This window comes from Stigmatopora argus, chromosome 20 (assembly GCF_051989625.1).
Source record: "Stigmatopora argus isolate UIUO_Sarg chromosome 20, RoL_Sarg_1.0, whole genome shotgun sequence".
NCBI classification, from domain to species: domain Eukaryota; kingdom Metazoa; phylum Chordata; class Actinopteri; order Syngnathiformes; family Syngnathidae; genus Stigmatopora; species Stigmatopora argus.
In genome coordinates, this window is record NC_135406.1 from 11,585,863 (window position 1) to 11,603,407 (window position 17,545).

Here is a 17,545-nt window from a genome sequence, read left to right on the forward strand (position 1 = left end):
CAATTAAGCCACATAAAATGCATGCTAATCAAAAACTCCAAATTCATTCAATAATGTGTATCGCGCAGTTGTTTGAAATGAGCAATACCCCAATCTAGTAGTTTTTTGCAAACATTTAACATTACATTCCCTTTGTAGTTTGTCTATCATCTCCTATAAAACTTTCTTACTCGATGTTTTTCCAATAGTTGCACATAAAATAAAAATCTAGTTACATATCTCCCAATTATCCCCTTCAACATCAAAAAGATAAAATCAATTTACCGTTAATTTCAGATAATGAAGTTAGCGTATTTTCACTCCTGTAGAAAGAAAACAATCTTTTATATATTAATTTGTCAAATTGTTCAAATTAATGTATTCATTAAATCTGAGCAAATAACGATTCTCTTTTTTGTCACCTTTGAATTTGGAAGGCTGATTTTTCAACAAAAAGACCCAAAAAGTATTTTCCCCCAAAAGAGTTTTATTCGAACTACCAAAAAAATGACACGTTAAATCAGTTTAAAATCGTGATTCATCTTATAATATGACAAAAGTATAAGGACATTGTACAACTTATTTATTTATTTTGAGCAAATTCATTATCTTTCACACCATATTTCTAATCATGTTTCTTAGATCCTAGATTCAATATATCAATCATTTTCATTCAAATGTATCATGTTTGAATACCACTCAATATTCTTATTGGATTTGCTAGCAAATTCAATAGACAAAAACTGCAATTTTTCAAATTTCTTAGGCATGTCTTTAACTGTGACGACATTTTCCATATTATTTAGATAGTAAATTAAATAAAATCTTCAACGACACTTAATTTTCTTATACAGTAATACCTTGACATACAAGTGTTCCAACATACGAGACAAATTTGAGATGAGCGCATACCAGATGGTTCCAATTGTGAGTCGGTAGTAAATTAAAACAAATTTGGGTGTTTTTTTTTTAGGATGGAAATGGATTAATTTGTATTTTGTTCATTTCTATGGGAAGAATTGACTTGAGATACGAGTAAATTGATATACTAGCTCGACCCCGCAGTAAGCTCGTATCTTAAGGTATTACTGGATTTGAATCGTGTGGATCGATATTACACATTAAAAAGTGTAAACAAGATTTTCAGAATGCAAAATACAATTATACTTCACTAACAATGATCTTTCATACAGAAATTGAAAAATCAAGCAAAGCTGTGATTGGCCACAGCTTATCACAACACATTTGCATCTTTTAAGTCTATCCTTACAACTAAATCTCTGGCAAGAAGCTGAGCAGAAAAAGGGTTTCTGACCGACGTGGGTACCGTATTTTCACGACTATTCGGCGCATCGTATTTTTAGCCGCAGTGTCAGTAACGGGTGCTATTTCTGTATTTTAAACACACAAAGCATGCACCGTTTTTTAGACGCATATATATTATATATGGATGAACATCGAAACGCAATAGCGCCGGCTACCGGAAGTAGCCTATTTCCGGGTTCCGGTGTGCAGTGACTGCTGGGAAATATAGTTCTTGCACGCTACACCCACACGCTAAAAACACGTTTTTAAAAAGGTAACGGAAGCAAAACTGAGTTTGGTTGTACTTTATTTAGACATTTTACAACTTACTTATGTCATCATCACCCACAAATCCATCAAAGTCCTCATTTTCTGTGTCCGAATTCAACAATTGCCCAAATGAGTCTTCCAAAACACCGGGTCGAGCGGTTGTAGTTCTTAAGCCTCCGGGAATGAGGGCAAGCTTTGAGTTATTATATAATATATTATATATATATATATATATATATATATATATATATATATATATATATATATATATATATATATATATATATATATATATATATATACAGTGGTACCTTGTCATACGACCGTTCGTCATACGGAATGCTCGTCTTACGGGGGAAATTTCGATCGAATAATTCGCCCGTGATGCGGTCAAAATTTCGTTATGCGACCAAGCCAGGTGGCCATGGCATTTTTTTTTGCATATCTTTCGTGTACGTATAACAATATTTACGAGCACCGGATGAGCTATTCAGACCAGGAAACGCACAACGCCCATGCGCGGGGAAAAGAGGGCTTTCTGGGTAATGAAGTATACTCGTGCTCGCAACAGCATCCCCGGGGATGCGAACACAGATGCTACAAGCTAAAAGGAGCCGCTAGCCAGCGCCCCCGAAGCTACCATGAGCAGCGGGGCGATCGCTGATAAAAGACTCTGCTCGTTGGCTGCTCATAAGAACATCGGGGGCACTGGCTCGCAACAGCATCCCCGGTAGAAACTCTATCATAGTCGCCGTTCGAGGGGATGCAAACACAGATGCTACAAGCTAAAAGGAGCCGCTAGCCAGCGCCCCTGTAGCTCGCATGAGCAGCGGGGCGATCGCTGACTGCTTGCTGCTCGTTGGCAAGTGGTCGTGCGTTCTCCGATTGTGAGGACATTTGTGTGCATCATTTTCGGAATATTTTGAAGGGAATAGTACGACAGCAAACAGCCCATGGATAGCGAACGTGAGGGTGGAGTGTTTGTTCTGTTTACGAGTGCGTCGTGTTGAAAACAAACCGAAGCCCCCCGCCCCTTTTGTGCGTCTCTCTCTCCCCTCGGCGAAATCCGCCCAATTTTAGTTAGATTAAACACTTTATTTCTATTAAACCACTCGTTATTTATTACTTTGTCAATATATGGCGAATTATAAGAAATAAAACATTTTTTTCAATCCAATATCCTGTTTTTGGTGTTTTTTTCAGAGAGTTGGAACGAATTAATTTGTTTCCCATTCATTTCAATGGGAAACTTTACCTCGAGTTACGAGAAACTTGTCATACGAGCTCAGTCCCGGAACGGATTAAGATCGTATGTCGAGGTACCACTGTATATATATATATATATATATATATATATATAAATATATATATATAAATATATATATATATAAATATATTTATATAGTTCGCAGTCTACCTTTGAATGCTCCGTTGAAGCCAACATCTAGCGGTAGGATTTCTTTTGTAAATATAGCCGAAATGACGGCGAGCACCAAATTAGTGTGCTCGCCGTCATACTGAGTGTATTGAAGAACTCTATATCCCAGCAGTCACTGCGCAGTACTTTTTCTACGGGAAATAGTAGAGTCTGGGGCTGCTTGGCGTAGTTGTATATATATAATTCACAGTCTAGCTTTGAATGCTCTGTTGACGCCAACATTTAGCGGCAGGATTTCTTTTGTAAATACAGCCGAAATGACGGTGAGCACCAAATTAGTGTGCTCGCCGTCATACTAAGTGTATTGAAGAACTGGGTGTATTAAGAACTCTATATCCCAGCAGTCACTACGCAGAACTTTATCTACGGGAAATAGTAGAGTCTGGGGCTGCTTGGCGTAGTTGTCCTATCGACTGATTTATTTTATTTTGTCGTGATAACAATTTTAGTATTTGTCCATATATTTATAGTATATAGTTTTTCAATTGTGTAGCTTTTTAATTGAGCAGGAAAACATTGTTCTTCAGTGTGGGTTAATAAGTGTTCTTTTAAGCTTCTCCTATGGGAAAATGTTCGCCCACAAACTGAGCAGGAAAATGTTTTTTTGCCAGTGTGGGTTATCACGTGTCTTTTTAAATGTTGCTTTAGAGAATAGGCTTGACCACAAACTGAGCAGGAAAATGGTTTTTCGCCAGTGTGGGTTCTTGTGTGGTCTTCTAAGTGGTGCTTTTGAGAAAAGGCTTTACCGCAAACTGAACACGAAAATGGTTTTTCACCAGTGTGGGTTCTTGCATGACTAATTAAGATTCCCTTCCGTGTGAATGTTTGACCACAAACTGAACACGAAAATGGTTTTTCACCAGTGTGGGTTCTTGTGTGGTCTTCTAAGTGGTGCTTTTGAGAAAAGGTTTTACCGCAAACTGAACACGAAAATGGTTTTTCACCAGTGTGGGTTCTTGTATGTATTTTTAAATTTCCCTTCTCTGTAAATGTTTTACCACAAACTGAACATGAAAATGGCTTTTCACCCGTGTGTGTTCTTGCATGACTAATTAAGCTTCCCTTCCGTGTGAATCTTTGACAACAAACTGAACACGAAAATGTTTTTTCACCAGTGTGTGTTCTTGCATGACTAATTAAGTCTGCCTTCCGTGTGAATCTTTGACCACAAAATGAACACGAAAATGGCTTTTCACCTGTGTGTGTTCTTGCATGACTATTTAAGTCTTTCTTCTGTGTGAATCTTTGACCACAAACTGAACACGAAAATGGTTTTTCACCAGTGTGGGTTCTTGAGTGTATTTGTAAAACTTGCTTATGAGAAAAGGCTTTACCGCAAACCGAACACGAAAATGGTTTTTCACCAGTGTGGGTGCTTGTGTGTATTTTTACATTTCCCTTCTCTGTAAATGTTTTACCACAAACTGAACACGAAAATGGTTTTTCGCCTGTGTGTGTTCTTGCATGACTAATTAAGTGTCCCTTCTGTGTAAATGTTTTACCACAAACTGTACATGATAGGGGTTTTGCCCCAGTGTGGCTCCTCATATGCGTTTTCAAAGAAGACTTTTTCCCAAAAGTTTTCCCACACTGAAAGCATTTGCAGAGTTTGTCGCCACTGGGATTTTTCTTAACATCTTCAACATCATCATCGTCAAAAAGCAAAGTGTTGTCATCTGATAAAGGAGCAATTAAATTTTCTGCTCGCCATCCATCTGTTGAGCTGCCGCTCAGAAGCTCCGCCCCTCTGTTGGCCACGCCCAGATCATCTTCACTCTTGAAAGGCTCACCAGTTGACCATTTGACACATTCCTCATTTTCGATTGGAGGTTGCTCTTCTCTTTTGCACTGTTGAGGGAACTCTGGCTCCTCCTTTTTAATTCGGGGCCATGTTGTGGTGTTTGCAGGCTCCGCCCCTCCGCTGGCCACGCCCCGAACATTTTCCCTCTTCACGAACTCACCAAGTGACCAGGTGGAATCATCTTCCTCCTTTTTGATTGGAAGTTGCTCATCTCCCATTTGATGTTGAGGGAACTCTGGCTCCTCCTCTTTGATTTGGGGGAGCTCAACTTGCCCTTCAAGGTCAACAGACTTATGCCCATAAGCACCAAGATCATTTCTGAAACCTGCAAAGACACGAAGATAAATGATTAACCATTTTCCAATTATAAAATGACTGAATTTCTTGTTCACAGAAATGAAACCAAATGGAAGAGGGCACCATACATCCATTTCGTCACAATGCAGTACAGACGCTCCCCTACTTACGAACGAGTTAGGTTCCGAGCGATTGTTCATAAGTTGAATTTGTTTGTAAGTTGATTCAGTGCTATATTTTGTATTATAATTTATGTTTAAGGCCTATATAAGTATATTGAAGGTTTATTGTTAGGTTCATCCAATTGTACGTTTATCCTTAGGTATTTCCAATTCAGCTTTCAATAAAAAAGGCATCTGTAGTCACATCACCATTTAATTCTTGCAAGAAGAGAATACATCCTCCCGCTCGTCCGGTCAAGATTATTCTAACGAGTGGCATTATGTCCTGCCCATTTAAGGCCTCAAATCAAAACAATTACAAGGTTATCGATTCGATCCAATTGCGTAAGCAAGAAACAAAACAATTCCATAATCAAGCAAACCTAGCGTCACAAATTAAAACAATATGCCTGATAGCCATCCGCTGAACCAACAACAATTTAAGCGTCCTTCACAGATCTTCATTGCGAACTTGCATCTGGGGAAAGGGTTGAGGCGTATCTTCCAGTAATCAGTCCTCGGAGCAAGTACTCAGTGTATTGTTTTATGTCCTTGCGAACTTGTATCTCTCGCTGGACCCAGCTGTCCTGGAGAGCGACCTTGGAGTAAGCGTTTGTCTTCGTTGAAAGCACATATTAATTCTAACTCTAACATAAAAGCTATCAACACATATATATATATATATATATATATATATATATATATATATATATATATATATATATATATAGTTTAATATAGTTACACATTTAGGATGAGCATTACTATTCCTAATAAGCAGATATATTGATTAATATAGTAAGCATGTATATTATAAGGCTTTATATTCATTGCAAACATTTATAATAATGATTACTCCAACATTCCCCCCTATATTATAAATTTGCACATGATCCCCCTAATAAAATTTAAAACACATTTATAATAATGATTACTCCAACATTTATATAAGTGCATTTGTATGTTTAAGGCTTGTATAAATAACACATATTGGTTTGTACTAAAAAACATTTTATAAAATGGAGAGAATATGTACAGTACTGTATAGAGAGAGATTTATGTATTAGAAACTGGCCGAAAGAAGCGATCTAACGACGATTGCAATTTTCTTCTTTTTTTCATCATAAATGATGCGGTAGCACTGTATGGCATCATTCAATTGATTTGCAAACTTTGTGCAACGTTCAATATTTGGGTCCTGCTGCTCGATCTTTCTGTTTATAAATGGTTCTGACGGTCGAACGATTCAAGTTGTATGCCCGTGCAACGCTCACCACTCTCACGCGCATCAAGCTTCGTTATTATTGCCACTTGTTTCAAATGAAATGGCTTGCCACTTCCTTGCACCTCCCTCACTAGAAGCCTTTCACTTTTCACTAACCATATTGAATAATGGCTGCACGAGATATTTCATGATAAAAATGAAAAAGGTTCTTTGCGCACTGGAGATACGTCACGCACTTACGCACTGCAACGAACTGGGCAGAGGAAGGTGGATGCTGGGTGAACTGAGCACTCACAGCGCCAGGCGTCGGTATTAGTGGCGGAAAGAAGCACTAATCGGAAAAAGGCGCGCAATACAAAATCGAACTTACGAACATTTTTCGACATAAACGCAATTTTCAGACATGTTCGTATGTACCGTTGTTCGTAAGTCGAATGTTCGTAAGAGGGGAGCGTCTGTACTTACTACTGTAGTATTCTCGTAAACAGCAACATGAGTTGAAAACTGTTTATAGGTGCATTTTTCAAAGTATGGCACTATGGGTCAGAAAAGTTTCTTCACTGGTGATGTAACTCCTTAAAATTTGTCAAATTTTTTTGGAGCCTTTTCATTGTAAACATTCTCTTATGTTTTAGATTTTAATTTAGTTTAAATGCTTTCGCCAAAGGGCAGTGGCGGGCCGGCAGGGCCTTCAAGGCCTTCTCTGCTGGCCTAAGAAATATCTGAATCATATTGTATTTTGTCCATCAATACTTATTATTCGAAATGGTCTGTTAGCTTCCTTTCATTGCTTTCCCCCCTGGTTGCACTGCTTCCAGATGTGTGTTTTCATATTGAAGCATTTAACCAATCACATTTCAGCCATTATTTGTTGCCAGATCAGATCTGCCTCAAAGCCTTCACAATCAGTTATGCGGGCTCTGCTGCATTAAACTAGACTGTTGCTTTTAACCAATCAGATTTCGAGTTGCAACCCCACAATGCTTTTTCATACGCATTAGCATTTTGCTGGCTGGGATACGTCATTGCTTTCACCAACTATGATTGGCTAGTAGGCGGGCCAAAGCCATAGTGAGGCAGCCAGAGATCGCAAACTCCACCCACAATGGCCGACTCACAGCAAAAACAGGCAAAAACGAATGGATTCTGTTGCAGATTTGCTCACCAAGCTATTTTCCAGACGGACTTTTCCATAAAAAAAATGGACATCATTAAGAAAGGGCGGTCAACTCCGAAGCTAGCAAGCCTGTTACAGCCGGGAAAATGGGGTGTGCGTTCCACTTTCAGTGCGCTAACTTAGCTGCACAAGCAAATATATTGTTGTGTTGATTTAAAGCCATTTTCAAAACGGACTATGCCGGAAATATGACAGGACAGGCTCGACTTTCATCATTACCTTCGATGGCGATGGGAAAGAAGGAAGAAAGAAAGGAGGATGGATATTGTGTAAAAAAGATTTTGGGTGAGTATAATATGGCTATATTCCTAAATAATATTTCAATTGTGGGCCCGGTTCTGATATCTGAAAAGCTCCAGTGTATGTATTTAAGCTCCAGTGTTTGTATTTAATCACCAAATGCTGCTAGGATGGGGATTTTATCCCATTTTAGTGCAATTTTTGCCGTTTCGCCATTGACATCCATCGCTGTCTTTTCCCAAGGAAATCACCCCCCTGGCCTGGTTGTAACGTCTCAAAAGCTCCAGTATTTGTATTCAATCAATAAATGCTGCTAGGAAGTGGATTTTACCTAATTTTAGTGCATTTTTTGTCATTTCACGTATGGACGTATCGACATTCATCGCTGTCTTTTTACCGGGGAAATGATACTCCGGGCCCGGATCTAATGTCTAAAAAGCTCCAGTATTTGTATTTAATCAATAAATGCTGTTCGGTTGGATTTTACCCCATTTTCGGGCAATGTTTGCCCGTACGCCATTGACGTTCATCGCTGTCTTTTCCCGGGAAAATCACCCCCCTGGGCTGGTTTTAATGTCTGAAAAGCTCCAGTATTTGTATTTAATCATGAAATGCTGCTAGGAAGTGGATTTTATCCCATTTTTGTGCATTAATTTATTGATTATTTTTTATGTGTCGCAGTTGTAGCTGCAGTAGAGGTTTTATAGCCATAAAATAGTTTTTGAGGGTTGGATTGATACGTTGAAGGCGCTACCAGAAAATGCACCGCCCGCCACTGCAGAACAGTAATCTAAAGGAAGGAAGATGTTACAGATTATAGGAATTAATATTCAGTAGTTAGCGACATCTAGTGGTTCATCATTGTAGCACGTTCTCAGTTCTACCCATAATGCTATGCGCTGTCGTGCTTCGATTCATTCAGTAAAGTCACGATCAGAAACAACAATGCCACCCCGTTAAATATTTCATTATGAAATATTAATTGTGTAACGTAAAGTATATATCGGTCTATCATGCATTTATGATCGTCAAAAGTGAACGTACCTTCGAGTTTGTGAAGAACAACTTTAGCTTGTATCATTTTGCAAACAATAGAATGTTGATGACATGAGAGATCCTCTTTCACGCCATAAAGTTCCTTCTGAAACTTTGCCGCAACCGGCGTCGTTCTCCCAGACATTTTTCACACTTTTTTTCTGTTCGCTTGACGACGTACTGATGCAGACGACGTGTTCCTTTGTTAGCTGCCAGCTAGGCTAGGCTAAAGTACGACTCCCAAAACGGATTGAAGACAAACGGACTGACGTTCGAGTCCACAAACTATTTAATGTTGAGCATGTTGTCGAGGTTTCGTTTCATTTAAGTTAAATTAAATTGAGGAGAAACAAGAGGCGCACAAACAAAAAGTTAAAACCCTAGCCATGCAGAAATGAACGCCCGAATCCCTTCTTCTTCTTCTTTTTCTTCCGCTTGAGGTTTTACGGTTGTTGGCAGCCAACGTACTGTAGCATTATCGCCCTCTACTGTCTCAATACCTCAAAATACCAAGTTCTCAATTCAGATTTTAGACAGAGGGGGCGATAATGTTAAATTTGGTCTCTTAATGCCACAGCGTGAAGACAGCAGCTCGAAGTCCAGTTCGAGTCTAGCTAGACGTGACACTAAATCGAAAAGCTACATTTTGAGAAAAAGTTAGGTAATTTTAAGGACATTTGGTTTAAATGTTACATTGTGGTTGATCTTATTGCAAGTAACAAATAACACATTTTAATATTTTAATATAAGTGTTTTTAACGTTATTTCAAAATTTACAAGTCCACAATCCCTCATTCAGCCTCATTCAAGGTAGTGTGGACAAGTGGTCTAAGCCATGGATTTAAGTTCCAGTCTCTCAGGAGGCGTGGGTCCAAATCCCACCACTGCCAATTAATTCATGGGCTGTTTATGGTCCTTTGGTTGGATTGCTTATGGCTCTTCACTAACCTGTAAAATAAAATGTGAAACCACTGGTGAGAGAGCTGAGTCCCGAACACACTAATAGGAGTGTCACGTTTGCACACCACCGTGTCACTGACGGTACCTCTAGCTTCGCTTTAACCATAATGAATTTTTTTTATGAGACTCCTTTTTGCAAATCAACGGCATAACAATGTTGTTAAAGAATTCAGAGATTTTTTGTATTTTAAAAGTGTAGGAATATTAAATTAAATGCACACATTTTTGGCGTGAGTGGTTAGCGCGTCAGCCTCACAGCTCTGGGGTCCTGGGTTCAAAGCTAGGTCATGTCCATCTGTGTGGAGCTTGCATGTTCTCCCTGGGCCTTCGTGGGTTTCCTCTGAGTACTTCGGTTACCTCCCACATTCCCAAAACATGCATGGTAGGTTGATTGGACTCTAAATTGCCCCTAGGTATGGGTGTGTGTGTGTGCATGATTGTCCGTCTCAATTGTTATGTAAAAGGGGAATTTCCATTATCAGTGTAGCAATTCCATGGAAGCTTGACTTTAAAATTGAAGCGAATGAAGATGCAAGATTTTTTTTCCACAAATAAATGATTGCCTCTGCAAAAAATGTCTAGATTCCCACAATTTAGTTACCTGTGGTGTGGCAGTGAGTGAAAAGGAGAATAGCAGCAGCCCGATTTACCAGCCCATTTATTTGACTTGTCATAATGTCACGTAGTGTGGGGGTGAAGGAGGGAGTGGAGCCAATCGCAGGGAAACCAGGACATTCATGGTATACTTAAAGAGTTTTAATTAAAGAGACCAAAAGCGAAGTGCAAACATTTCAGCCGAGATTCTCATTTTCTGAACGGCTTTATCCTCTCTCGGGTCGCGGTGGCCAGTCGATCGCAGGGCACAAGGAGACAGACAACCATCCACACTTACACCCAATGTTCGCTCTAATTTTTAGCTTGTCTGGGCAGAAAGACAACCTCCCTGAGCACACTGAGTACCGGTGTGAGCAACATCATCATTGCTCACTATGGGCACACACCAGTATCACACCTGCCATAAGCAGGTGCATGTCTACTACACATACATGATTTAGTAATAATAAAATGTAATAATTATTATCTATGAATGGGCGGCCCGGCGGATGAGTGGTTCGCACGTCGGCCTCACAGCTCCTGGGTTCAAATCCAGGTCGGTCCACCTGTGTTGAATTTGCATATTCTCCCTGGGCCTGCGTGGGTTTTCTCTGAGTACTTCGTTTTCCTCCCACATCCCAAAAAGATGCATTGTAGACTGATTGGACACTCTAACATTGCCCCTAGGTTTGGGTCTGAGTATGCATAGCTGTCCGTCTCCTTGTGCCCTGCGATCGGCTGGCCACCGATACAGGGTGTCCCCCGCCCCTGGCCCAAAGTCAGCAGGGCTAGGCTCCAGCACCCCCTGCGAGTGATAAAGTGGATAAAGCGGTTCAGAAAATGAATGAAAAAAATATCTATGAATAAAACATTTTCATAAATGCCATTAGAATATGCACAAATCCGACTTAAATTTTAACTTATTTTACACATCTGTCCTTCTCACTTCTCATTCTCGTTCAAATGACTTTTCTGCTGAACGTGTCACATGAGATAGTCAAGTTTCCATTTATATGCAATATTTTTTTCCATGTTTTTGCTTTGATTTATTTAATAGGGGATAGCACATATTAATGAACATATTTATATTCATGTTAATGAACATATATATGTAAGATTGTAGCTGAGGGCTAATTTCCATTTACTGCAGTCCAGGGCTTGGGAACCTTTTTGACGGAGAGAGCCATAAACAATTCATATTTTCTAATGTTATTTCTTGAGAGCCATTCTCAGAATTGAAAAGTAAAATTACATGAAAATGTGTGATCTTTTTATCCTTTCACCACTTTTAAGTATAAAAAGTCTCGGAATTCTTTTGACAACATTTTTATGATGTTGCTAATAAATCAGTATCAATGATATCATGCATTCAGAAGTGTAATAAAAAACAAAATTATGATTAAAGTGGTGGTAGAGGTAGTGTCAACGCCACAATGATGCTCCTATTAGTATGTTCGGGACTCAGCTCTCTCACCATTCATTTTCAAATTTTACCTCACAGGTTCGTGGAGAGCCATATGCACCCATGGAAAGAGCCACATTTGGCTCCTGAGCCATAGGTTCCCTACCCCTGCTCCATTGTGTAGGTTGAAGACAAACGATCACACATACTAGACACACACGCACGCACGCGCACAACCACACACACAGCAGATTTAGACAGTTCTCACCTGATTTCGCCGCTTGTTCTTCTATTTGCACAGTAAAGTAAAAAGGAATGTATTAAGAAATATTAGAATGTAATTTAAAAAAAAGATAGACGGGCTGTAAAACACGAAAAACATAAGAGCGGACAGAGCTACTGCCACTGGCTGCCGCATGAACGGCGCCATCATGAGGAAAGAGGAAAAAAAAGTTTGGATTTAATTTTGTGCGCGCCATATGATTGCTGCTGCACGGAGAAGACGAGAGTAGTGCGCAATTGCGCAAGCGCGCAGCTTAGAGGGAACATTGGTTGCTGGTCCCATTTTTGGTGGTACTATATATAAAAAGATATTTCCATAGTTTCCAGGCAAGGTGGGTCAATCCTAGTAGTCTACGACTTTTACTACTCACATACTAAAAATTATGCACTTTCACAGATAAAATTTGGAGACAATTGGAACTAAATTTGCTGCATGCATGCTTTGTTCAAGGTTGCAGGTCCCATTTTTGTGGGTGTATGGAATATGAAAGATGAATGAATGAATTTAAAAGTTGTGGAAGAAGTTCCACAACTGAATGAAAATGTGTTTAGGTTGTGAAATTCAGTGACTTAGTTTCAATTTATGAGAAAGGAGGATTGTGAGGTGTGAATTGATTTTATGAGTGAAATGGGTTTGAGGTTTTGACAAATGGGAGCAAGTTTAATTGAATGTGCCCTTTTGCTTTAGTGAGTTGGATTTTCTGAATTAGCAATTGGGAAAAACTAATGTGTCACTGTCAATCAGTAGTTACTGAAAATGCACGTTTGAAATGAATAATAAAGGAAAATGAAACATTTCTTAAGGTTGTCATTAACTGAGAACACATTTTGTAAGCAAAATTTCTGAAAGACTTTTTTTTTTGCCAGGTCATCCAGGCCTAGAATCACGGCATGCGACTTCATACGTGAGGAAGTTCACAGAATACATTTGTTCTACATTCATAAACTGATGAAGCCATCATCACCCCTTCCCACACCAACACAGTTGTCTCTTAAGGTTCTCCTTCTGACTTTTTAAGGTTTGTTTCAGTCTAAATGTTTGGCGAACATTCTGTGTCCAATGTGTTTAGACTACACGTCGATGATGGGCTCGAATTTGTACATGAATACAAATGGTTTTGGGTTTCTCACCTTGTTATTTCTACACAAAGCCGGCTTTAAAATGACAGCATTTTTTAAAATATAGTTTTTGTATTTTAATCTAGAATAACCATCTATTGTGTTTGAATGTTTGTACTTGATTTCTTAAATTGGTTCTATTGGAGCTGAAAAGTTAAAGTATTTACAGAAATACCTACTATCACAGATTCACCACGTTCCATCTTGAATCCGCCAAATATTCGCTTGCTCGAAATATTTATTGTATCATATTATTTATTGGAGTTGTGGTATATTTCTAGACAAATTCATATCTATATCATATTTATTTATTTTTAAATAAGAAATTGCGACGGCCCGGTGGGGTGAGTGGTTAGCGCGTCTGCCTCACAGCTCTGGGGTCCTGGGTTCAAATCCAGGTCATGTCTACCTGTGTGGAGTTTGAATGTACTACCTGGGCCTGGGTGAGTTTCCTCCGGGTACTCTGGTTTCCTCCCACATTCCAATAAACATGCATGGTAGGCTGATTGGACACTAAATTGCCCATAGGTATGGGTGTGAGTATGTATGGTTATCCGTCTCCTTGTGCCCTGCGATCAGCTGGTCTCTAATATCAATCTCTGTTAACTGTATTCTAACAGTGTGGTACCCTCATTACTTACATATATATATTTATTCCATACCTATGAATTTAATTCTCAATAGATTATTTTTTTATTATTACCATTGCTTCTTTAAGTCTCTCCTTTTTTTGTTGTTGCCCAATGCTCTTACACAATTTCAAAGGGTTCTGATTGTGCTTCACTGAGATAAGGGTGGAGTTGTTCTATTCTGCTGTAATATCTGCCAAACGGCCTACATGTTTATTTCAAAATACAGAAAAGATCAACAGATAAAACACTAAACAACATTTATTTTGACGTCTATGAAGGAAATTCAAGAAAAAAAACTTTTCTTGCATAAAACTTGTAAAAACTCACTTGTGCCCGTTGCTGCTCGCTCAGGGCGTCGCCATCTTACCGAGGGCGCCGCCGTCTTGCCTAGTTAAATGTGCCCTGACTGGCCAGAAGCAAGTAGCCTTAATACATGTGTTTTTAGCGTTTACCATGTCAGCACATCCCAATAGTTGTTAAGGCTGATTGAAAGTCTTGCGGTCGATTGTTAAAATATCAGCCTTGAAACCTGCGTAATGTGTCTCTCATGCTATTATTTCACCCATTGACTTGAACACTTTACCACTACGGACACACTTAGGGGTTGTGCTTACGTTACTTCCTTTTTGAAAGGAAATGATTGCACATTTGTAATATGAGCCATCGAAAAAAGATTGAGATATTTCGACATTAGAAGCAAATTGGCCACCAGAACATCTTAAACTTCTGGTAAGATAATTGTAATTTCTGTCATTAAAAATCATCAAGTTCACATCAAGATAGACATTTCTTTTTTCAAATTGAATAATTTGATATTTTGCATTTAAAAAGAAAGGCATATTAACTTCCTTATGATATTGACCCTAATAATGTGCTTTTGATTCATACAGTATCTCAGAAATACCACATGCAATGTCTTTTGTTAAGATTTCATTCAACATTTGTAGTCCCTATTAAAACCATGAATATGGAGTTGAAAATTGTGAATCAGGGGGTGGCTTATACGCACACAGGTCAATCAACCTGAATTTGAACCCACATCTCCCACTGTGAGGCCCACACATTAACCACTCATCCACCGGGCCGCCTGTCTTAAATCTTAAATATTTGCTCACAATTTTACTCGCATCTCAAATTCCTCGTATGTCGGGGCACTCTTATGTCAAGTTATTACTGTACGGGTCCCCTTAAAACGAAATATACGGACGCGCATGTACGCTGTCAGGAGCGGCCCGTTTGTCCCTCCTGGCTTGCCGTCAGGTCAGAGCAGCTGCAATCAATCTGTGATTACTTCCTGATGTGGGTATTTAAGCACCACGCAAATGGTTAGTCATTGTCGGATTGTTCCTGCATGACACTGCGTAAATTTTTGCGTGACACACTACGTGTTACACCATACATCGCTACAAGGTATTATTCCCCATACTCCGGTTCTGTTACGTTTTGGCATATACAAGCCCTTGTTATTTTGTAAAGCGTTTGAGTCAGTAAAGCTACTGACATGAGAACAGCCCTTCTCGTTCTATCCTGCTTCCCCGCTCCCGGGTCCGAATCTCCCTGATCGCGCTTCGACGCCTCGGCGCGATAATAACATACGCACACAATTGGGCACGCATTTGCCCAGTTCTTACTGCTCACCTTGAAAACCAATTGTTCAAGTGCGTGTTCGCGTGGTGCATACACTTGCGTCCATTGTGGGGGCTAGGGGTTTGGGATTATAAGAGTCAACTACCGTAATTACTCGAATATAACACGCACATTTTTGCTATATAATTAATTCCAATAGTTGGGGGTGCGTGTTATAATCAATATTTTTTTTTTTTTTTTTTTTTGTCTTGTTACATGGCCCTTAGCCTGGTGCTTTTTCTTGCCAAATAAATTGAATTGAAATTGAATTGAATAAAATAAATTACAAATTTTCGATCGAAAAAAGCATTGTCAAACTCACTTTGATGCACGGATTTTACGTCATCTCGTAGAGCCGACGCACGGATTTTACGTCATCTCGTGAAGCCGACGCACGGATTTTACGTCATCTCGTAAAGCCGAGACCACCACTGCCCCCCTCTAGCCTCGTACCCGTCTCAGTTCACCCTCTCTCAGTTCAGTGTTATAATCAATAACTAAAATAAATTACAAATTTTCGATCGAAAAAAGCATTGTCAAACTCACTTTGACGCACGGATTTTACGTCATCTCGTAAAGCCAATCGGATGATGTGTTGTGGGAGGAAGAGGAAGTGGATGAAGGAAGCGTGGACGTTGATAGGATTCTCAACGAAGAGATGTATGAGAGGACAGACAAAGAGAGAGAGGAACTCTTCATTTGAAGGATTCTAATGAATAAATTTGTTTGAACAAAACAATCGTGAAACGAAGAAAAAAAGGTACGATTTCTGATTTTCGTCAGCGGGAAATTTTAGGTGCGCACTATATTCGAGTACTGCGTTTTTCCAGATTTTTTTGGCCCAAAATTACCTGCGTGTTATTTTCGAGTGCGCGTTATATTCGAGTAATTACGGTAATACTTTTTGGCACTTTTACTGAACCAAGATGCCTCTTGAATTGTATGAAGTTTCCCTGCTTCCTACCTTGGCGTCTTGTGGAGCTTGGCCGTCTTGGTATTTGTCTCCTTGACTGTCCCCCTCAGGTCAGTGGTGTGCTCCTGGATTAGTTTTGGCATATGGCCAATTCATTCCAACTTGGTCTCAATCGTGGAAGCCTATTGACAAGGAGGACGTTTAAAATGTTAAGACAATTTGAAAAACAAGCACTTTTTAATCAGTGCTTTTTTGATGAAAATGTTGACCATAATTCTTGCTGAACTTTTATTCTTGACAATGAAACTAACCTTCAGAACAATGTTGCTCGACCTCCAGGAACGGTGGGCCACTAAAAAAGCAAACGTGCGGGGTCTCTTTTAAGGTGCTCAGTCAGCTTGATGTCTGCCATCTATAGAAGAAATGGCATGATGAACATTTTGATGGAGAACATTGCATCGGTACAAAGTGGGTTAAGGATGACACATTGAGTTTTTTTTCTTGTAAATGTACTCGTTCTCTAGGCATCCTTGACCACCTTGCACACCACCAAGGACTTCAAGAGGAAGATTTGTCTATTTTTCCCCATGCTCAAGGCTATTCTTGAATCCCAGACCTTGAAGGAATCCTGCAAGAGTAGCTCTCCTTGTGACTCAATGCATTCATCAAAACCTGAAGGGGGAGAGATGAAGGTGACATGTAACCAAACTGGACTTGATTCGTGAGCAAATGTTTTGCCATCTTGTCATCATGTTCAGTTACCTTCCAGCATGGAGAGATGCATGGCATCATTGGCATTCTTGGGAATGCCAAGAGTTATATTCAGGGCTTTTTTGAGCTGCTCTTACCCTTCTTCAGAGCATTGCAGCGGATTTTTAAATAAGCCAATAGACGCTTACAATGGCTGCGAGACACTGTTCTCACAGAATAACGAGAATTTACTGTATATAGGTATTGTTATATGCTCCGTTTGTGTTACATATTTTGGACCCAATTGCAGTGAAGCAGGCAAGGAGAAGGAAGTAGTACTCAAACGAATCTTTAATAACTTAAACCGGAGGCAATAGACTAACAAAAGACTTGGCGTCA

General features: G+C 39.5%; 2 protein-coding genes across 3 annotated transcripts in view; one reads left to right on the forward strand and one right to left on the reverse strand.

The window, feature by feature from the left end:
• The window catches only part of LOC144065539 (uncharacterized), a 63,686-nt gene that overhangs the window by 17,569 nt on the left and 28,572 nt on the right, over positions 1-17,545 (forward strand). The window lies entirely within an intron of this gene.
• On the reverse strand, positions 1,575-17,028 carry LOC144065554 (uncharacterized). 2 transcript variants are annotated; one of them, XM_077588510.1, is made up of 3 exons: positions 16,768-17,028; positions 16,508-16,638; positions 1,575-5,118 (listed from the first exon to the last, which is right to left on the reverse strand). In XM_077588510.1, exon 3 carries the CDS (start codon positions 5,009-5,011, stop codon positions 3,416-3,418), a length of 1,596 nt encoding a protein of 531 aa, XP_077444636.1. In that variant the 5' UTR covers positions 5,012-5,118; positions 16,508-16,638; positions 16,768-17,028; the 3' UTR covers positions 1,575-3,415. The 2 variants fall into 2 exon arrangements, with proteins under 2 accessions (XP_077444636.1, XP_077444635.1); XM_077588509.1 differs by lacking the exons at positions 16,508-16,638; positions 16,768-17,028 and adding an exon at positions 8,938-9,343.